Here is a 23,444-nt window from a genome sequence, read left to right as displayed (position 1 = left end):
ATATCATTTAACAAGTTGTACGATAAGCCCTACATGTATTTAGATTGAATAGGACTGTATTTGCACAAGAACTGTAAATTAAGAAAAAAACACGGTTAAGGTTTTAGTGCTACATGGAAGATTTAAAAAAAAAACCCTAAGTAAAAGTCAGTGCCGCTTTTCAGATTTTTTTCCTCTTTCCTCATGGCTTACTGTATTTTCCTAAAAACATGAATTATTCATTGATTAGATTTAAGATCAGTTTCATTTTCCAGAATGAATGTTACAGCTCGAAATGGACAATTCAGTCAGCAGTGTTGAGTTAGCTGTGAAACTACTGTCTAAACACGTTCACGTATCAGTTGAAATAAATGAGCTTCTCCCCAGTGATGGCACCTCAATTGGAAAATCTGGGTGTGAAACCGTAACGTACCAATATATAATGCAAAAACTGGGGTCTAATGGGGCAACCCAGTGTGGCAGCATTTCTGATGCTCTGTTCTTACCACGTTGTTAACAGCAGCGGGCAGGACATGACTGAGACCACTCGCCTTTTTCTCTTGGGGGTGTAGTCAGTATTTTTGACGACATTGTTATTTTAGAAAGCCGCTACTCTACCATTCTGTCTTAGCCTACAAATCCTTTTTTTTTTTTTTCTTTAAGTAGGTGAAATTTGTCATATATTATTCCTTAACATTAGGATTAAAAGGAAACACTAGGGAATATTTAGTGTGCACTTTCTAGTTAAAGTGCTGGTATTCTCATATAGTAACTGCACAACAGTGTTTGAGGCTCTGTAGTTTGTGTTTTGTTAATGCTGAGCGTTATGTGAAATAGAGGAGTTGTGCTTCAAACAATAGTGTTGTCTGGCTAATGTCAACCAGTCTTTCCAATCAGAGAGTGCTGGAGAAAATACCTTATCGTCATCTGCCACTAGCACTGTGGGAGGATCAAAAGACAATGTCAGGTTATTTCCTTCCATTTTGCCACTAAATAATCTGATGAAGATTGGATGCAGGAAGGATTTTATACTTGGTGTGAAAAGTAAACAGAGCCATCGAATTTATGGTAGTCAAACAACTTTTAGTCTACCGGGACATATTAATTAATTTTTTTTATCTGCTATTAGAAACTGAACCTCTTTTTGTGATAGCTTATTGGCTGACACACAGAGTTTCTAATTTCTTGAAGTCCAATGTGAACTTGGTAATGTTTGATGGATAAATGGCATTTTTCTTTGCTTTCCTGGGATGCTAAACACATTTTCTGTTGAGCCATGTTTTCCCGGATCTCTCTGTTTTCAGTAGTTCACTTTCTTGTATGTAGCTTTAATCTGGTTTTGAATTTGTTAGTAGTAGCTTTGCAGTGGAGGATTGGTGATCAAACTCTGTGTGTTCTTTCATTAACAGAAAACAATTTGAAATACTTGTGTCATAGCTACTAGTAGCTGCAATAGCCACTGTTCCATTTATGGATTAAAGGCTGTATGAAATAGATATTCTTGAAAGTACAGAAACATTCTGAGATTTGCTTAGGTAATAGGTGTCCTTTAGACCTTCTGACTGCATTTAAAGTACTACTGCCAGATCAGATCCTAGACCTTTACCACCTTTCCATTGGAAGTTAATGAATGTGCCTTTTACTGAATTCCTGTTAAACCGTTTCTGCAGACATGGAGTTTTATGTAATCTGAATATCCATTAATGGCTGGATTTTCATCACAGACTTACCAGAAACCTTATAGGTTGCATGCTGGGCAGGGGAAATATTCATCTCAAACTAGGTTTTTCTAATGTCCAAAGCATCTTAAGTCTTCTCAGCCATGTTCAGCATTGTAGCAACAGCAGAGCAGGTTCAAGGAGGGACGAGCTGGGAGGAGTTATGTGAGGGTGAAGACAGGCAAAAGGGGCAATGGGATTTTGGAGGAGCTAGTAGGGTTGGAGTGGATGATAAGGTTCTGGAGAAGGACAATGATTTAAGGTCCCTGCCTGTCTCTTTAGACTTTCTTCTTAGCCTGTGGCCCTGAGGCACTGGCCATTCCTCCATCTTTATGAAGTTCTCCATCCTTTTTGCTCCTGCTTCTTCCCCCAAAAGCCTGATCTGATGGTTTTACACCTCTTGGCCTACTGGGAAGTGGATCCAGGCCAGGACTCGTGAGGCAGTGTGCTTACAACCAGTAGCAGTCCTCTCCTTCCACTGCTCACCCTTTGAGCAGTAGCTACCTGGAGTAATGGAGTAATAGCTACCTGGAGACTGGAGTAATTTTTGTTCCATCTGCTCCTTGAGCCTGTCCTGGGCGTTTGGCTGAAAGCGTCTTGTATTCAAGCTGGCTACAAGGACCTTTCCTTTTCTTCACTTAGTCTTTGTGAACCTCTTCTGGTTCTTTTCAGTTATCATCAAATTCATGTGGAAGGGATTTATCATGAGGTAGATTTACAACATATTTACTGAAATATTTATTATTTTTGATCATGATAAAATAACTGAAATATTACTAAAATATGCATATCCAAATGTTGCTCTTGTATGCTTTTTACCTTTTTTATTTTTACTGTTGAAATTATTTCACTATGGTGGATGCACATATGCATAGAAGGGGATATTTTCTGTGTGACAACATTTAAGTAATACATAAGTATAAAAACTCTGGATCCCCAAATATTTTTCTGAACACTCATACTGATATGACTCCATGAATCATAGCAAACTAACACTTGGCACTTTTATTCACGACAATGTGCATTTTTTTAACTATTCACCTTTGTTCAGATCTAATGAAAAGTATATATCCAATCACTGTCATTGAGCCACAGAGAGCTTTCATTGTAAATGATGATAATCTGCAAGAAACAATCAAAACATGACTGTACAGAGCTTTCTTGCCAACAAATTGCTATCTGGTATGACTGAAACTTAAGCACCACATAAGGAAGAGATTTTCAGCGTCTTTTTAGGAGATTTGGATGCCCGTTTTTCTTGCACATTAATGGGAATTGGATAGCACACATCTTAAGCAACTTGGAAAGTTTTGTTTAAAATGTATAATTTTTTAAATCTTTATGATTTTTATAATATAAGCCTAATTGTTACAGCCTTGATCCGAGACTATTCCTACATTTACACAGTTCAGGCTTTCCAATTCATGTTGTCCTTATATAAGTTTAAAAGGTTTTTTACTCTCTGCTTTAATTATTTAAAAACAAAACATTAATAAAAAACAACCAACCAACCAGGGAAACCACCACACCCAAACTTGGTGGTTTACAGCGCTTGTCTTCTCTTCTGGCTGCTGGCAACTTATCTTTTATGAGTGTTTCTTCGTGGTTTACCAGATTCCCTAAGCTGAGGACAGGAAATAAAGGACAATAGACTAGTACGGGGGGAAAAAAAGGTCATGAAATGGATTGAAGAGGCTGGAAGTGGATATCTTTGCCTTCATTCTTTACCCGGCCAAGTATCATCATGAGTTAGAACACGCGAAGAATTTCTGTTCCTCTGTGGATGCTGTGGTAACCCTGTTCCCAGAGAACTGTAAATTGGAGTGTGTAATCTTTTTTTATCTTCCCTTTCTAGATTTTATGTTAAAAATACACAGCCTCTTAGAATAATACTTTAAGTCGCTGTACTAAGGGAAGAGCTGTTCGGGGTCTGATGGAGCTGTGTTAGGAAACAGTTGTGGTGACAGATGAAGTCTCACAGGAAACTGGAAGGTTTGGAGGTTGGAAAGCCTTTTAGAAGCTAAGGGTTTCTTCTCATCTTCTTACTAAAGGCAAACTAAAAACAAATGTTTGAAACTGTACTGGATTCTTAATGCTGTTTCACTTAAAATGTTTAAATTCTCGTAGCTTTTCAGAGTGGATGAGTGTTACTGTTGCTTTTCTGGTTTTGTGTTTGTGTGTGTAGTTCTGTATTTTGATACTGATATTGTTACCAGAATTGGAAATATTCTGCCATTTTTTTAAATTCCACTTTTTGTACTTGCCTTTAAAATGTGTTCAGTGCTTATCGACCATGTTTTGGTGAATTTGGTATTGGCATAGCTTTTGATGAAGCTCTTACTTTCTGTGTCTCATCTGAAACTTGATGGTTAGTTTCTTTGACTCTGTTTCATTTAGTTCATATTTTAAATCTATAATAAGCCACTTGAGAGATGAAGCAGCAGGAACACTAGCACTTGGATTTCAGTGCTATCTTGCCATGATTTCTCTGAGAGCTGTAAAGTTTTCTTCTCTTTCATTCCTTGGCTTCTCTTCCTACATAGTGGAAAACTGCTTTTGTGTTATGAGGTAGATCTTCACACATTTTCTTAGCTACTTATAATGTTTTGTAGATGTTTCTTAGAATATTACATTTTATGTGTCTTTCATCTTGCCTGATATTGATAACACAGAAACAGAAATGGGAATTGCTATGATTATAATTGAAGTTTTTCAGCCTCTGTTCACTCACGAGTATTTTCTGGCTTTTATTTTATTACTTCATCTTTCAGCATCCAAATACAACCATGAACTAAAAGAATAGGTGTATACAAAAGTACCTGAATGTTGGAAGGAGAGCCTTCGTTATGCAGTTTTAATTTTCTCTTAATTTTCTCTTTAGGGTGTCACAGTGACTTCTTATTTTCTTTAAATGGCTACCGAAGGACAAAGATTTTGCTCTTTTGCAAAATAGCCTTTTTAAGATTTTGATATTGATGTCAAATCTGGGTAGTCCAAATTCATTTTTATTGCTTTGTATGGTATATACTTGTTAAGGATTTAGTGCAACTATAAACATCTCCAGAACTCCCCATAGTAGGGATGAACTGTGAATTATGGACTTGCTAGAGTGGGCTATTTCTTTAAGGCAATCTGAACCTCTGTAGCTCTTCATAGAGATTTTATAAAGTAAATCAATGTTTGTTTGTAAAGCTAAACTGAGGAATACTGCTTTGGCAATTGCCTTGTTATTTGCCTTTTCCTGAGCAAATAATACAAAACAGTTAAATGCTTTAAACTGTATTCTTGAGTTTATAACTTCCTGAAAAAGAGATTTAGTTTATGTGGTATAGTGCATTCCTTAGTCTGTGAAGATGTAAAAGCAATAATCAATGCTGATTTTAAGGCATTTAACATCTATTCTTCAAGATGTGTGTTCACAAAATTGAAATCCTATTACCTTATGGTATAAATAGCTAGTACTGATTTTATCTCCTACATCGTGGTCTTTCAATGCTTAAAGCATGTTCTACAGACAAGGAAACTGAGGCATACGAATCTGAAGTGACTTACTCTGGATCACAGGGTAGTTTGAGATTCACCCCAGCAATGTGATGTCACCATCAGGAATAGGTGCAGGGCTTCTGAGCCAGGGAGCTATGCTGCCTTTTTATTAAGCTGTGTTTAATTAGGCTGTGTTTTATTTGGCTGTTTTTAACAGGCTGTGATGGCCTGATTTTTGTTTCTCTAGATGAATCCAGTATCAGAAACTCTGCTGTGAATCTCTCTGTCTGGAGGAAGGAGGGACATTCAACTTTCTTTTGCCTTTTTAAGCAATTAAGGGTGATGGTGGGTGTCCCAGAAGAGCAGGGCATAGTATGTGTCTTCAAAAAAGGGAATTTGAGAGGGTGCAACTTGTTCTAGGCTGACCAGACCAGCTTGGATTCTCAAAGGAGTACTTGAAAAAGTTACTAGGAGTCAGTGTATAATTAAGTGATAAATGCATTTGGGCTACTTGGGGAGTGTGGGTGTAATTTCTTCTTGGACTCACTGGCTGGAGTTTCCAACAGGAACAGTAAGCAGCAGACGTTTGGAGTCAGTAAGATTGTTGGTGCTGGCCTACAGGACCTTCTCATAAACAAACTAGGAAAAGACCAATACAAGATCAGTGACTCTCAACTTATTGTTGTAACCACTCGTTTGAAAAAAAAAAATACATTCCTTTGCTTTACTGGCTTTGATTTACTGTTTTCATCTGAAAGCTACTGCCACCTCTTCACCTCCTAATACATCTAGTAGAACACCCCAGATTCCATCCCAGGTCACTGACTGCATCCCAGAACAGAAGAAGCTGTAGAAGGTCCCAGCTCTGTGCTCTGTGTCTCACACAGAACCTATGGAAAAGGTGGTAGAGCAAGTCATCATCAAGGGAAAAATTTCTCATGGAAAGGGTTATCAGTCTTTGGAACAGGCTGCCCAGGGCAGTGATGGAGTCACCATCCCTGGAGGGGTTTAAAAGGCGTTTAGACAGGATTCCCAGGGACATGGTTTAGTGCTAGAGTTAAGTTATGGTTGGACTCAATGATCTTGAAGGTCTCTTCCAGCCAAAATGGTTCTGTTCTATCTCTGGTGTTAGCTGCCCTATACCACTGAAAGGTGTACTATAAGAGTTTGCTTTCAAAAATGGAAAGTTGTTTTATGTAGTGTTCCCCAAGGATTGATAATAGGTCTGGTGTTATCCTATATCATAATTTATGCATTGGTTCATTAATCAGAGTGTGCTTTCTAAATGCACTGAGAGGGCCTCCAATTAGGGAAATGCAGTATCTCCCATGTATCTTGCCTTCACTAAAGTGTTTGGTGTAGAGAAGAGGAAAAATAGGGATTAGTACCAGAACTTTTGGTAGAGTTTTATTGGGAATTGAGTTTATCAGTAGCTCTGTAAATTGGCCCTTAGTTTTTCTGTGCCCTGTTTCTCTTATGAAAATTTTCATAGGGAATTTGTAAGAGTTTGGTTTTTATCTTGTGAAGAATTGAGCAGATAAATACTACAGAAGTTAAGTGTCCAGATATTGTGTTGAAAAGATAGATACAAGTAGGGGTAAGCTTCAGATAATTTATTTCAATATGACAGATGATGGATTTTTTAAAAAATGAATATATTTCTTACAGTATTAGAAAAATGTTTTAATCCCATGTTCAGGAAAAAGAATGGCATGTTTTTGTAGCTTTTCTGTCTCACAAATGGAAAATCCTAAGACATGACAGAAATACAGTTATAGTACAATGCACTGCTACTCTGAGCTTTTGCACTGCACTTGTCAAAAAGAGGAAAATGTGTTACAAAATCTCACTCTTGTTTGGTTTGGTTTCTTTGTTTTTATTCTAGTGTTACAAATCTTAAATACCAGGGAAGATGTGAGCCCGTGATTTCAAGAACTCTTCAGTTTCTAAATGACATTTCTGTTGGATATCCTTTTTATTGTATATGCCATAATGTATTATTTGAAAATATTAAGGTAAAAATTAATATGTGTTTTTTATTGTTTAATATGGCACATTTTTAAACAATTAGGTTATTAATATTTATTCTTCTTGGTTTATCGTTTTCTGTGCACATATTTTAAAAGGGGTGCTTATTTCCACCTACTTTTTATCAACAAAAGAGAACTCATAACGAGTTGCTTATGGTTGTCTGTCCCCTTCCTAGTATTCTTGAAGTCAATACCACTCATGAATCAACAATATTGAGGATTGATTCTGGTAGCAGTTGAGAACAGGACTGGTTTTACTTTGAGAATGGGTTAGTTAAGACATGAAGCACACATTAGATTTAAAGCACAAGCCTCTTGACGTGTTTCATTGTTGCCCAATTCTAAGCTCCTCACTGTATCATGTGGGATTTTTGCATGTGAATTTTTGTCTGGGCTCAAGGAGTTTTGTGAAATTCTTACCTAAATCATGGTTGCTAACTTGCTATCCACTGCAAACATTGTGCATCTTATCCTAAATTCACTTATAAGCTGGAGAAGGATGTTTGCTCTTTGAATTTTCAGTCAATTGAGCAAGAAGATTTAAAAAAAAAATATATATATAGTACCTGGTTTTGATGTGACACAATCTTTAAAGGTATATGACAGATAATAAACCACCAGAGCTCATGAAAACATGCAATATAGAAATCCTTCTCTATTTTAAAATAAAAACAACCTTTCAGTAATTTTCTAGAGAAGATTGTTAGACAAGCAGAGGGGAAGGCACCTGGAATATGACAACTGGTATCATTTTATTTCTCCATAGAACTCTAATCGTATAAGAAGAACTTTAATATATTTCCTTGGGTTGAAAGATGAGTGTGGGTTTCCACATTCTGTAAGTGAATTTTGTTTAATGAAAATCATACAATGTGTACTTCTATATGTTTACTTGAAATACCATTAAGCGGCTAACTTGATATTTTAAATATGCGTGTGTTTATGGTCTCATGGCATCACAGAAACAGGACTGGAAAGGACTTGAAAATGAAACATTACTAAGGAATTTGACAAAAACAGAAGGGAGACATTTCTTTCATTGATAAGATTTATGGAGAGACTAACGAGCTCTCTCCTCTTTTATACTATATACTTATTGCTTCACTAGGTTTCAAAACACTTCCAAAATAACCAAGAAATTTAACATAGTGCACCGAACTTATAAGTCCTTGCTTATTTACTTATGTACGTATACTTGCTGAAATAATCAGCCTCGTATTACTATTGAAGCCAACAAGCATCCAGCATTTCACGTCTTGTGGAGGCTTTCAAAGGCATCTGTTCATGTGGTAGCTCTCAGAAATGAGGGTCAGCATAAACCATTGGTGCCAATAATACTTTTAAAAGGCTGGAATGTCTGCATAGTTTGAGGTTTGAAAATATATTTGCAGTAAATGAGTTTCTGCTCATGAAATAGGTAAATAATATCAGGACCTAGAAAGGATTAAAAAGTACATACTTAACAACCTAAGTTCTCTACAAGAGTAGATTTGTGATGAAATTGTGGGGTTTTTCTTTGCAGGAACTTGTGAAATGTTGCAAGAGCAGTTGCAGGGCCCCCTGCATAGTCAGGATGTAAAGCAGCACTGCCTGCATAAATATACATCTGAAACATCCATGTGAAATGGTTAAAAACTAGTAAATAGAGAGATTAACGAATAACATAAATAGCGAAAATGCATTCAATGGCTTTTGGATGGAAATACTTCAAACAAAAATGCCGAGAACAGTAGCTTAGATGGGTGGGGTTGTACAAAGCTTTAATGCTGGTTCACTTCACCGCGATGTTGTATTAGTTAAGTTTAAAATTGTGTTCCCTGGCAAACCATAAAAGATTTCAAAAGTATTAGACACCCACTTTTGTGCTGGAATTTAATATGCAACTTTTTATTGGAAAATAATCGTCCTTGTCTGGCAAAATCCACCATGCAATATTTCTGTTAGTAGGCATAATGCAATAAAGACTGGGAGGGCTATTTATCACTACAAATTTTGAGGATTTCAGGATTCTTTTTATTATTTTAATATATTTATTTGGTATTAAATCAGAAAAATGATAAATTACACCTGTCGAGGCTGTTTTTCCTTTTTCCCAGAAAATGATGTACAACCCAATTTCACTGGTCATTTTGGCTTTTAAAGATATGTATTTTTTTCCTATAAAAACTCTACCAATAGTTTTTTTTTAATAATAATACTGAAGTACTTTTTATTTCAAACATATGAAGTAGTTTATAACTACTTCCTGGCATTGCAAACTTTGGCCTTTTCACATTATATTAGGGGTTTTTTTAAAGGCATTAAGTATATATTGCTTTGAAAGAAATAGTGTATTGTTAAGATGCTGGATCCAGTGGATCAATTTTCAGTATTTGATATAGATTAAATTGTGGCTAGCCTGAAAGGTTAAAATAATAATTTATTTAATTTCAGTGCTTTACGTCAATCAGCTTCTATACGTCATAGAAATTGGTATTTTTCTTTTTTTTATATGGATAAGTATCTTTTTTCCAAAGGATAATCTAGAATTAAAAGCATACCTTAATTCCAGCAACTATACTGTAAAATGGGGTGGGAAGAAAAAACATGAGACAGTATTAACAACAAAGGCAACAAATGAGTGGAGGTGGTGTCATGGTTTACATTACTTTCACAATTATTCCAGGTTTGCATATTTCGAAATATATTAGCCCAATTTGATTTCAAAGCTCAGTTATTTGAATTATAAATCATTATGTCCCTCCTAGCTGATCAGTCGTGAAATATCTTTGAATTCATTTACATAATGGAATATGTTAGTCATTCCTTTATGTCTTTGAAGCCATAGTGCTCCCTCATGCACATTTAGTTCTTTCTAATAATTAACTTTTCCACTGTATATTTTGGTAGCAAAATCACTACAGTTTCATTGTTGTTTTGTACAATAACTTTGGGTAAGATATTTATAGTCTCTCAAAAATTCTTTATCCGTGTCTTTGTTAGCTTTATGTTATGAAAGGCTCTCCCTTGTAACAGAGAAAAAAAGAAAACTATGTAGCTTTGCAATATAAAACCAGCTAATGCTATATCAATTGTTACAGATTGACAAAGGAACATAATCTTAAAACTGGATTAGGAGGTTTTCTAATAGCAGCTATAAAATCTATTCTTACAATTTTAACTGTTTAAAAAGAATTTAATCCATTTAAAATGAAAAGGGAAATTGTTTGTTCCCATAAAAGTAATCAAGCTCTTCAATCAATTATGTGCAGGAATGGCAGAGTGAAGCAAGCAGCAAGGACTGAAAAAAAATAGTAACAATACTAAGTGTTATATGGGCAGTGGTTTGTAAGATCTTCTGTGTTTGTACAGGACTGTAGGCACTGCTGTACAGTCTAAAGTTATGCAGTCGTACTAATTATTTCTTAAAGAATTTCAGTGCCAGAGAACAACAGTGTTTGGTAAACTAACGAGTCCTGGTTTTATAGTATTCATTGTAGAATGTACAGGCCTGTAAGTCATTTCATTCATTTGATACTGTCAATGCCAATAAGTGTTTCTGGGGTTTAATTTTTTCTATGGCATTCCTTAAAAAGTGTATTAGTATATTTGGATACCACAAAGCCTTTTATATCCCATTTTATGGATGCGGAACTGAGACAGTGAAATTTAACTGACTTGTGGAAAGTCATGCAGCAATTTTATCTCAAGCGAAGGAGAAGCAGGAGTCGGAAAGTCCAGGCTGTTCCTTTGGCCGTTCTCTGGCACCTTTTTTGCAAACATCCCTCGGGACAGCGATTCCTTCTCTAATAAAGCTCACCAAGATGTCATCATGGCTCTTTCTGGAATACACAGGATTATCTCCTTTGCCCAGCCCAAATGTTCGAATCATTCGATACAGGGAATTAGTGTGTGCTCGTGTTATTAACAATGCTCATAGTTAGGAAAGGATTCATGTTGTGAAACCAGTCTTAACCATCTGACCATTAAGGTCTTCTGGAACATAGTTTTTGCAAACTCAGGTTTTGACTTAATATGATCTCTCATGTTTCTTAAAAGAAACCTTAAGAAAAATACTACATTTCATCAGGTGTAACTGCCTAATAAGTCATGCCAGAATATGCCACCAGTAGAATAAATAGAGTCCGGGAAATATGTTGCTGTGTCATTTAGCGTGTGTCTCCCTGAGAGCCTTTGGGGACAAGGAGGTGCAAATGGACTCAAGCTTATCCCACCTCAGCACAGTGCGGTGGATCGACTGGAGCCCTTCGTGCTTAGTTCATGCTTAGCCTAGTCAATTAGATTGGCTTTGTGTTTTATAAGGTTGAGGAAATGGGGATTTCAGTGGAAATATCTGTAGATACATCCAAAATTCCCAGCTACACCACCTTCTAATGGCCTTCGCTCTGGCTCTGAGACTCTTTATGTTCCTAGAAATTTTCGTTCAGTTCTTACATATCTGAAAATATTTTGGTTAGGTGTTTAAAATCACTTAGTATGTACGAGGTGTATTTTTTTCTGTTGTAACTGAAACAAATTAAATGTGATTTTTGGTGGGTCTGGAAGATCACCTCTGATTTTGAGGCCATTACTTCAGAGCTGCTCAGAGCTGCTGCCAGCCCCATTGCCAAGTGCCAGTCTTCTTCAACACAGGCAGTTGCAAAACCTCTTATTTCTTAAAAAAAAAAAAAACATGCAGATGACATTGGTCTATCTGGGAAAAAAAAAAACAGTGCCATTTATTATCAGAAAATCCCCATTTAATTATAAAAGTCACTTAGTTCATTCATCTCTTTTGTGACTAGAATATATGCCATGCAAAGTAATTTCTTTAATTAATAATAGATTCTGGTCTTTAATGTTCTAAAGAACATCTCTGGGACATAAATTTCGAGATGAAATTCAGATTTTTTTACATACATTTGTTGTTGCTTCAGTTAGAATTTTTTACTCACTAAAAATTCTCGAGAGCTTGTACAACCTGATAATGTAATTGTGATGCTGCAAGGCTGATTTTTCCTTAACACCTGCTACTTATGGTCTCCTGAAAAGGCTTGTGAAAATAGAGGCTGTGAAATTCATGCTTCAGAATCACACAGTAAGTTTTCTTATTATGGTAACAAACATTGTGTGTAGTACGTTTCGTAGAACACTTTAACTTTTCATACGCTTCTGTTTGACCAGAGTAAGCACTTCCCTTTCCTGGGCGTCGGTGGTGAGTGCAGGCTCAGTGACCTGCGGTGCCGGACGGTGTTCTACACGGCGCTCACGCGGCTGCTCATGGTAGATTTAGGTAAGGTCGTCCTCCCATGTCCCTGAGACACCTCACTGTTCTGTGTAATACTATGTTTTTTCAACGTTAATCAGTCAATCAAACCGCAGCTTAATTGTACAGTATGTTATAGTTGGTATTTGAATCACTGCCTATCAACTTCTGAGATTATGGCATTAAGCAATAAACCTGTATTCATTTGTTGTCTTCTGTTGGAGAAATAAGCAGGATGAGCCGACTTTTTGCACAGAAGCATTTTTTGTATTAACTATGAGAACTTACCTGAGTAAGCGTTTTGCATTTCTAGGCGAGATCCTGATTATGCCAGAACCTTCCAGCTTACAGTAGGTTTTTTATTTCACCTCTTCAGACAAGTTCCCAATATACAAGGACTCTGAGTTTTAACAAACATTGACAAGAGCTCTGCAATTCAACCAGCAATACTTAAGCCTGCACTTGGGCTTACCTTTTGAGCTGTCCCTTGGAAATGAGAGAGGTTAGACACCTGTAAAACCACGTGCATGCTTTAATAGGGAGATGTGATGAAGGGTTCAGTCACTTTGAATCTACTCGCTGCCCTTAGCAATACTTTTGTGTCCTGATTTCCAGCTCTCACACAAGGACTTAACCAGGCAACGTGTGTGCAGAAGAGATTGACACTGTCATAGGCAACGGTGGTTGTTTCTGTCCTTGGTGACGATGGGTGCCTGTACTGGCTACTGCTGAGCAGAGCTGGAAACAGTCAATTTTGTGGCAAGACCGAACCACATTCATCAGCATTTTCTTAAAAAATGGCAACTGTGAGCTGGACCTGCCTCCCTTGCAGTTAAACTGTGTTCAGCACTGCCTCAGTGTTGTATCACATAAGCAATAGGCACATTTTCTAATATAAAATGGGTTACACATGCAGTTTCAGTAACTTTTCCTACGGGGGGAAAAAAAAAGAAAAGGACTTGGTAAACACAAGCTCACAGGTGCTAAAAATTAATCTCTAAGCAGAGGTTGTGCAAATATATGTCAGGCAAAATTCAGGCACGTGACTTAAAACAGGCTGCAAGCTGATAGAGGTCGTTGTGATTCCTCTGTTTAAAAGCTCTACAAGATCTTAAGTGATTAGGAATATAGGGGAAAAACAAACATCAGTGTTTGGTCTATTGTCCTTTGTGTCCCTAGTGGAATAAATTTGGGCTTGAACTGGTAGAAAAGCACACCTAGAGACACAAACAGGTACAAATCGTGTTTTAGGGTGCAAATTTTGAAAGTAAGGCATATACAAGCCGTCCTTTCTGCGTGTTTGTGCAAGCATTAAAGGGCAGCATTCTTACCTGATGAATTCAACTATGCAAACGGGTGTTTTTAGACTAAAATGCATTGTACCGACTGTCATTTTTGTTTTTTTCAAATTATACAAAGAACTTATATATAATCATTTTATTTGAACAATAAACGATTTGCATGGAACCCAAAATTTAAATGTATTTTATTGGTGGTTGTGGTTTTAAGTATTTGTTTGATGTAGAAATATTTTTGGAGATTACTTAAGTACAATAAATTCAGAATATTAATATTTTAAACAATGTAATGTTGGAATGACTGGCAAAAGTTAATTGTAGTAGGAAAAAATCAGCAATGTATTAATTGGTATTTGCTTCAAAATGCACTTTGGCTTCTGTTGAATTACTTTAACCTTATATGAATATAATTAGGCACTGAATCCCCTATGTGCCCCAGATTGAGTTGTAAATATTTTTTTGGCATTTAGAATTGCAATATTTTGTCCAAAATTTCTAAAGTAAATTGAATATTCTTTAGTGTGAAGTTATAGTAACCAAAACTAATACAAGAACATCTGTAAAAGTTAGGTTTAAATCAAAGTTTTTACTAGGATTAATAAATTTTAATTACTTTTTCTTTTGCACTACCAAAAGGAATAGATCTAAGCTGTATAAAATAGGCTCAGGAGGTATTTGGCATGATTTGTCAGGGTCCTGCGTTACCAGGTGTCTGTGCTCGTGCTCCATGCCCAACCTCACCAAGTGAGGCAGGTTTCAATCACTGCTGCTGTAACCCACACGCAGATCTGCCAGAATTTACACGTGAGGCTTCTCTTTTCTTTCAAATGACATCGTAAGGATGTGTACACATAGTTTGCATTAGGAAATGAACAGTTTACCATGGTAGATTTGTTTAGGATAGTTTCTTCCTTATTAATCCTGTACTATTCCTGGGATCTGAATGTGGCTTGTACAGGAATGCGAAAGACGTGTAAAGGCAGTAATTTGTGTTTCCTTTCTAAAACTTATAAACTATTTTATTAATAGGGCAATACTGTATAGGATACTAATAGTATATTCTTTCTTCATTGCCTATGCTGAAGTTTTAAACAGAAATAGTACATAAGATTTCCCCTTACCCTGTTTACAGAATGAGTTGGTTGGTCATCCAAGTGTTGGTCCCAATCAGCATTGGACATTCTAGCAGTTCTTTGGTCTTCTCAACTTCTTAAAAAGTATGCTTGAGAGTCTACCTTTAGGAAGGCTTCGTCTTGAATTTGGCTGTGTATATAGTATCTTTGTGGAGTTCCTCTTCTAATGATACACAGCACTCTAGAAGAAGTGAACTCTTACTTTTGCTATGTCGTGATAATTCACATTTCTCCGGAGAACTCTATAAATAGCCAGTGAGCCCTGATGTTGCATAAGGCAGAATCCGAATGACTTCGTGAGACTCTACACTGGCATGGGACAATACCAGAACTGGGATTTTCCTAAAGGATTGATCTTTTTATTTTTTTTATGCTCTGGGGAAAATGTGATAAGCAATTAAAAGGAGAAAAGCATTAGGATACGCAATGCATATAGAAATAGTTTAGCTTCTAGGAGGGTAAGAGGAAGCCGACACTGATCAAGCAAAGAGATTGGGAGCAGAGAAACTCGTACTTGTTGGAACAGGATGCACATCCCAGATTTGGCCCTTTACTTCGCTCCTATAAGAAAGTTCTTGAGCATGGATTGTGATTTGAAGTGTGTGTAACTGGGGCTGAGCAGTGCAGTAGCAGTAATTTACTGAAAGTATTTCCTTTGCTTTTAAAAAAATGTGGAAAACTGGGCACAAAGGCCTGTGGTACAGGTAGCAGTTCAGGTCACGAGGGGAAGTATTCAGAACTGAGGAAACGCCATCATTAGGATTGCCTCTGCAGTTTGCTTTCCCTCTCCGTTGTAAATATTTACATTGTTAGGAGGCCGTTTTAATTGCAGGATCACAATTATTCCTCTCAGAGGATATTTGCCTCTTTCTGTTCAGAAGATGTGTCATCCTAGCTTAATGAGGAGCTACTGGGTATTTTGATTTTTTTTGTGTGTGTGCGTTGTCAATCTGGATTTAAGTGTTAGTCCACGCTTTGCTTTCTATTGTGACTGTTTTTCCTGGCCTTTTACTGTTGCACTGGGGTGAGTGATGGGGTCTGCACAGTATCCCTAGGGACAAGAGGCTGAAATTAGGCCCATTTTACAGGTGGGTATGTGAAGTGTAGAAGCTAAACTGTAAAGCTCAGCCTAATTCTGCACAACCAGTTTGGCACACAAAAGACTCCTCCTAACTCCTAACCTCAGTTGCAACTTAGTTTGCCAGACTTTGCTGCTGAAGAGGGAGGGAAGCCCTATAGCAAAGAGCTCTTTAAAGAACATAAATTAAGTTCCTACTCTGAATTACTCTCGAGGGGAATCTGCATGCGAGAGGCAAGCTGCCCTCATTAAGGGCCCACAGATAAGTAGTGTGAGTACCAATCCTCAAGCAAATTGCCATTTCTAAGAAGTTGTTGTTGTTTAGAGTTACTTGTTCAGCATCATGACAAAAACAATCCAGACTTCCCGGTTATCTAAATGAGACAATCTTTTTTTTCCCTACCCTACCACAATATCTTGGTTCTTTTACTCTAAATTCACACCTGAAAAAAATGAGGCAATAGTGTTATACAAATAACTCCAACACACTCCAGATGTTTCTCCATGGCAGCTTCATTCCGTATACTAAATAGGCAGGAGGTAGCAAAAAAAAATAGCATATGATCATAAATGTTAGTGATTTAAACATCATACTACAAACTACACACGTGAAAGGCTCTAATTTGTCATTGCTGTTTTAAATTTAACGTTTTTTGACTGTTGAGTCTTGACTTTCTTATGTGAATATTCTTCTAGGGTACTGAAAAAATGCTGTCAGCTTAACAGAGAAAACAGAAATATGAAAAGGAGACAGATGTGAAAAGCAGAGATGTGCCAGCCTCAGATACAAGTTGTTTGCGATCAACAATTTGTCTTTGTTTATAGCTCAGTAAAAATATGTCAAACCTCAGATTTTTATTCCTGTAGGTTATATGAAAGTTCTGATTATGTCAGTGAGACCTTTCTATAAAAGCTGAAGAGACTGACCCTGCCAAACAAGCCTCAATATTATGTGATGCTTTTGCTGTTTTGGTTTCTTTTCCTGTAGGTGAAGATGAAGAAGAGTTTGAGAATTTCATGTTCCCCCTCACAGTTTCGTTTGAAAGTGTGACTCGGATATTCAACAGTAGTTTTGAACAAGAAGAAGCAAAGGTAGGTTTATTTCAATTATGGGGAAACAAATTATTGATGGGAAAAACTAATAGTGGGGCAAGCATTTAACAACAAGCTTGTCCTGTCTTCTGTCTCTCTTGGCATGTATTCTTATATTTATGCCTGTATACATATATATATTTAGGAATGTAGACAGTAGAAAAACAAACACTACAAATGACTATCCTAAATAAACTTTGTACAAAGATTTTTATAAAGGCCTTGGGATTTTTCGGTACTTTGCATATCTGGTGACCCCATTTGATCCCCATTTATAATCAAAGCGACAAATCTGTCTCCAGTGATAGCTTATCTCTTTCGTGTGTAATATTCCCCTTTGCCATGCAAGTATCCTGTTTGTGTATATTAACATATTTATTTGGGGGTATGAGGAGACATGTTGTAACACACTTGATAAAACACTGCTGCTTTAAAGTATTTTTTCAAACAAGAATTTATTATATAAATCAGGACTTTATTAAATGGCTGGGCATATATGTATAAATAGGAACTGGTCTTGAAGTATTGCACCCTTAAACTGAACAAAGTGATTAGGATAACTGATAGCTAAATAAGGTTTTTATGTGCCTGTGGGAGCCATATTAGGATTGATTTGACAAGTCAGTTCAGCTGTGGCAACAGTCATAATATCTAACACAACATTATGTTTTATTAGTAAAATCCTTAAGTGTAGCAAGCTGTTTGTGTCAAAACAACAGTATATTTTAGGGAAGGAAAAGACTTGCTAGATAGAAGCTGCATCATCAGGAATGATAATATATTAGAGCACTATTGCATTAAAGAGATCCCCTTCTCCCGTCACTGAATAAATAGTTAACAATACACACTGGAGCGCTTGCTGTAGCTACACAGGGTAATTTCGAAGAAACCTTAACAGTAATTTTTAATTTGCAATGTGATGGAAACTTAAATACTACGTCATCGTATTTATCCACTTCCTTTCATAAGAAAATAACAGCTATGCTAGAAAGATTTAGTAAATAACTTGTCTGAGTACATCTCTGACATTACCAGAAGATGCACAATTCAAAATGATAGCTTGAATTAAGCTTAATATTTTTTTAAATAGAACTTAAAGCTATTTCAACAATTACTTAATTCTAGCTTCCTCATTTGTTGTTGCTTTATGTATTTAGTTTTAATAACTTTTCATTTATTAAATAGGCACAATTCAGATGCAGTTCATCTGTCTTGGATTCACCTCTCATATTTTCAAGTTACAGATCCTAAAAATCAGAACAATTAGGTCATTTGATAGCAGCACCCTCTCTATAGGAAACTGTATTTGTGGCATGTGAGGATTCAGTTTATTAAAATAATTTTGCCATTGTCCTGTCTGGTTTGCTTGACACCACCTTAGTAGAGAAATTTTAATGGAGTGCCAGTGATATATTCCTAAACTAGCAAGTTCTTAACGACCCTGGAAAGTGACTGCTTGATTACACTTTAACGGTATTTGCAAATAAAATCACAAGTAATTAAGGGGAAATCTCCAGGCTTTTGAGCAAGTTTGATGCATGATAACTGCCTGATTCAGCTTCATCTAGAGTAATGCTGTGTAGACAAGAGCTACTGAGATCAATAGCAACATAATGATAGTGGCAGAATTAAGTGAGTAACCTGAGAACTGTGTCTTCAGAATGCATGCAGCTGCCACCAGGCAGGGCCACACAGTGCACTCCCGCTTCCGTCCTAAATGTTCATCAAAAGACGCCCTGCAGGAAAATGGAGTTAGATGCTCTTTATTGCTGATCGTGTCTCTTGCCACATTTATCAGGGAAATTGGATTAGCAGTTGGCAGCTGCAGGTAGACAAGGTTCTGCAGTGATTAAATATGCAGCTTGGCTGCATTTGTTGTGACAGACCTTTAGTAAATTCTACTGTAAGCACCATCTGTCTAATTTGTATAAAGAAAACTTGGTGCTTTAAGCTACTGATAAAGGACTGAATCTGTTGCTTTATCATAAACAAAACTTTTGCTCTAAATTCTCTTAAGCGTAATTTATTAGGTTAAAGCTATTTTTCTATCATGATGAATAAATAATACATGCAAAAGTGCTTTCAGGTACTTCATTTTGCAAGTACTGCAAACAAAAACAGTTCAGTTCTTCAATAAAATGCTTAGTATTCCGATCCACAGGGAGATGACACTGTGAAAATATCACTATGAAAATGGTCCAGGACTGCCAAATTCATTTAATTTGTGGGTTTTACTAGGACTTTCTAACTGGCTAGGGGTTTCTTTGTTTTTTAATATTTCTGAAATACACCATTGAAAAACAGTCACAACAAGGGAGCCCTTTCTTTTTAAGATACATTTGTAATCATTAAATCTGCATACAAAACATATGTTTAGCTTTCTTTTCCAGGGAGATCAAATATAATTGAGGATGGCTTAAGTAATTATGCGCTTTGCTTTCCTTTTTGCTGTTGGTTTTGGGTTGTTCCTTCTTCCCATTTTTTCGTTAACATGAAAAAATGTCCAGTATTAAAACCGCAGCTAATTTTCTCCTAGGAATTTCAAGGTTTCTCTTGACAATCCAGTTAAGTAATATATGGACGGGGTGGCCGGAATCTCAGTAGCACTTTGTTTATAGTTGTGACATCATCAGATTTGCTAGAAACGCATGAAAAAAGGGATGTGAGGAAAAAGCTGTTAAATAGCAACATGCTATCTTTAGCCGGTTTGTAGAAACTCCATGCTGTTAAATTATTTAAAATCCTTGATTTTCAGCTTGCACACATTAAAAGTTTTCACACTAAGTGCCAAATGTTGCAAACAGCACTTTAACAGAATGATTTTGCTTTGATCCCTGTAGCAGTTCCTGAATAATTTATCACAGGTTATTGCCTTAATTCTGGAGAGGGATAGAGCAATAAAGGCAGATGAAAACACTCCAGTTGAAACACCTTGGGGCCTGCTCATTCCTCTGACACGGCTCTTTTGTTGGAACTATTTAGAGGTTATTAAGACGTGTCTCCAGAATTAAGAGTATGCTGTAAGGATGAAGACAGCCATCTTAATTCTAAAGACAAAGCGCAATGACCCTTCACCTTTTTTTTCCTTTGTTGTTATTATATAGTAGAATTATGAGGGTAATATTATAGCTGCACCCAGTAGTGCCACTGTAGTTAAGGGTCTGTCAGACTTTCCATTACAAGCCCTGTTTTGGGGGTGGGTGGCGTGAGTCGTCTCGTCTGGTTTAAATTGCGTTAGTCAGACACTTGGCACATGTTGGCAAGTCGTAGGGTTTGCTCTCTCAATATTGAAATTTTCCCCTCCCTTCATTTGAAAAATAGGTTGAAAAATCTTCTTTGGAACTTTGAAACAAAAAATCTGGATTTCTTTTAAAAATTGCTTTGCTTTAATTTATCTTAAGTAAATCTATCCCTGACATTCAGGGAAGAATATTTCAAAATAGAAATTTGAACAAAATTGTTTCTTTGGCAAGAAAAGCAATGTATAAAGCCCCATGCCACTGACAAGCTCCTCTTGCAATGTTTCTTGTATTTATTGTTCTTCACTTCTCATCTGACTCGTTTTGCAGTTGCTGGTGTTGTTATTAACTGTCACTTTGCCCCAGAAAGGGCTGGTGTTCGGTTGTGTGTTCTTCAAATTACTCTGTTAAGTTTGCAAGGCCCTTCGAATCCCACAGGGTGACAGACAAAAAGTAGATGTCCAGGTGTATAGTGTTGTTTGTCATAAGGGCTATTTGAAAACTCATAATGGGCTAAAACTAGTCTGTCTTGGGATTTTAGCATTTTGGGGTTTTTTTCTTACTAAATGTGACTTAAGCAAGCAGGAAATCTGGGCGATTTTTGCACCTGTTAGAGTTGAAAGGTATTTTTACCAGTGACCTAAGCGGATCAGGACTGATCTCAAGATTCTGTGGGCTATTAAATAGGCTGTTTGGCCATTGCCAACTATAGGCAGTGTTATTTTATAAAGTTGAGTTCCAAGGGATATCTAAACCACCAAGTTTTCTGGGATCTTATAGAACAAGAATCTTATGGTGACTTGTAGACTGAGGTCATTTATTAAGAACAGTGTTGTAAATGGCTTGGGCTTTTTAATAACAACACCTGAACTTAAAGAACAGAACATCAAGAAATGTAGTTTGAGTAGTAGTTGTTCTCCTTTCTTTAGAATTCCAGGTCAAATAGTGTCTGAAATTGCTTGGTGTTTGTGTAAGTTCCCCAAAACCTGGGACTATAGTTTAAAGAATACGCACATAAGCTTTTATTAGTAGTTTTTAAAGTCTCACAACCAAACTGTTCCTTAAATATCTTTTCAAAAGAGTGTTTTCCTACAACCAGTTGTTTTTATAAAGACGGAATAAGCATGTTAGAGGAATATGGGTTATTTTCTAAGCCGCGTTGTGCAGAGCACAGTGAGATGGGAGCTCCTGCTGTCCCAGCGCATCTGCAAACAAAGGCAAGTTCACGTCGTGCGGGGCCGTGGGTCCCTGTGGTCCCTGCCCCGTCCCTACCTCTGCAGTCCCGCTCGGCCCCTTTTTTGTGGCTGGAATGGCCAAAGGAACCCAAATGAAATCTGGAAGATTTCCACTTCCTTGTTGCATCTCCGTATCCTTTCAGAAAGAAGTATAAAGTGATGCTGATGAGTTCTTTCAATTCTTTACATTTTGGCCACCATGTCTGCTAAGCACTTATTTTCTGTGTGGACAAAACAACACAACCAAGTATGAAAATACAGATTAATATAAACATACAATTTTATATTGCGTCTTCTCAGCATTGAATGCTTCCTCTCTAGTGATTTCAGAGTCCCTTTAAAGTTAATGAGAGTTGAGACCTCTGAGCATCTTGCAAGTTCAGGCCATTTCAATGCATGGCAGAAAGGAAATGCAAATACTACTCCTAGCAACCGCACCAGTGGTTTGCAGATAGCTCAGTATATCCTTGGATAAACATGTGCGTGCCATCCAAGTCAGGTGGACTATTGGGTCTGGATGCGAAAAGCAGAGATTAGCCCTCGTGTAAGATTACGTTTAGGCATCAACCATAATTTGCTCTTTATGTGATCAATTAAAATTAATCTGTGAATCTTACCTTTTATATTTCCAAACACTATAAATATTACACCGTTACCACCCAGGGGTACATTATTGAAAACTCTGGTTTTAAAGAGAGAACTCTTTACCCTTTTTTTGCCATGCTTCTGTGATTCTTTGCCAGGCTCTGTGGTCTTCTATTATGGTAAAAAAAGTGCAAACCCCACCTGCAACAAACAAATAAAATTTATTAAAACTACTTAATTTTCAAAAAAGAATGTTTAAATCAAAGTAAACTGAGAACTTTGGTTATATTGTTAAATTTTGGGGTTTTATTGATGTCTATTAATTATCCTGAAAACTTCCTTTTAGTGGGGGCTAATTATCTGTGTACAAAATGTTTGGCTGCATTTGAGGTGGAAGGGTTCTGAAACCACATTCAGGCATTAGAAGGAAAAAAGAAATTCATCTCAGAACTGATGGTAATGTAGAGATTTGCATGTTTTTCTGGGAAAACAGAAAAGGAAAAGAAAAGTTGCTTTTTGAAGAAACCAAACTTGAAAAAATACTTTAAAAAAAAAAAAAAGTGTTAAAATAACAGTACAATGAGAATCTCAGTGCAACCTTAATTGTAGCTTATTATGAGTATCAGTTAGTCTTACACTTCATTCAAAATATTACAAGCTTAAATTAACGTTTTATTGTTATTGTTACTTTAAATGTATTAATACAGGAAGCACTTTTAAACTTTAATACACGGTATTCATATATTGTGTTTTAATTTGCATTATTCATTAGGATAGCATATTGAATAATCAAAAGCATTTCCTAAGCATTTTGCTAGTGTTAGCGCTATAAAACTTGTGGCAATCTTGTCTGTTCAAAGAATCTTTGTGGTTTTTATTAAAAAAAAAAAAAAAGAAACAGAGCGAGCCATTTAAACTAATGAATCAAAATCAGATACGCGGCCATTATTGGCTGATTATTACTCCATCTGCTCGGCGCTAACGTGAAAATCAATTACGGTGCCTCTTTCCCACTGACAGCGTCTGCTGGTGGGGCTGGCGCGGGACCTTCGCGGGATCGCCTGCGCGCTCAACACAAAGAGCAGCTACTCCCTGCTGTTCGGCTGGCTGTATCCTTCCTTCCCGCGGGGACAATGCCCGCTCTGTGCGGGGACACCAGGCCCCTCGCATTAGTGGCACCGCGCGGCGCAGCGGGGAACGGGAAACAAAGCTCAACGAGCTCGTGCGCCATCGGCCAAAATTACAGCACAATGGCAACCATGCGGTTAACCGGGGGAGGACCACCGAGAGGTCACTTTTTCTTTGCCGTGTCACACTGCTAATCTAGGA

General features: G+C 37.0%; 1 protein-coding gene across 2 annotated transcripts in view; it reads left to right on the top strand.

Moving 5' to 3' along the window:
• The window catches only part of RANBP17 (RAN binding protein 17), a 148,382-nt gene that overhangs the window by 77,723 nt on the left and 47,215 nt on the right, over window positions 1–23,444 (top strand). For both annotated transcript variants that reach the window (XM_065030106.1, XM_065030105.1), the window contains exons 16-20: window positions 7,066–7,146; window positions 12,224–12,287; window positions 12,374–12,482; window positions 16,953–17,056; window positions 23,136–23,224. In XM_065030106.1, the coding sequence (XP_064886178.1) occupies window positions 7,066–7,146; window positions 12,224–12,287; window positions 12,374–12,482; window positions 16,953–17,056; window positions 23,136–23,224 (447 nt within the window). The remainder of the gene's footprint in view (window positions 1–7,065; window positions 7,147–12,223; window positions 12,288–12,373; window positions 12,483–16,952; window positions 17,057–23,135; window positions 23,225–23,444) is intronic.

The sequence above is a fragment of the Columba livia genome, chromosome 14 (assembly GCF_036013475.1).
Source record: "Columba livia isolate bColLiv1 breed racing homer chromosome 14, bColLiv1.pat.W.v2, whole genome shotgun sequence".
NCBI lineage: Eukaryota > Metazoa > Chordata > Aves > Columbiformes > Columbidae > Columba > Columba livia.
Note: the sequence above shows the minus strand (reverse complement) of the source record. Positions and strands in the feature narration are given on the sequence as shown.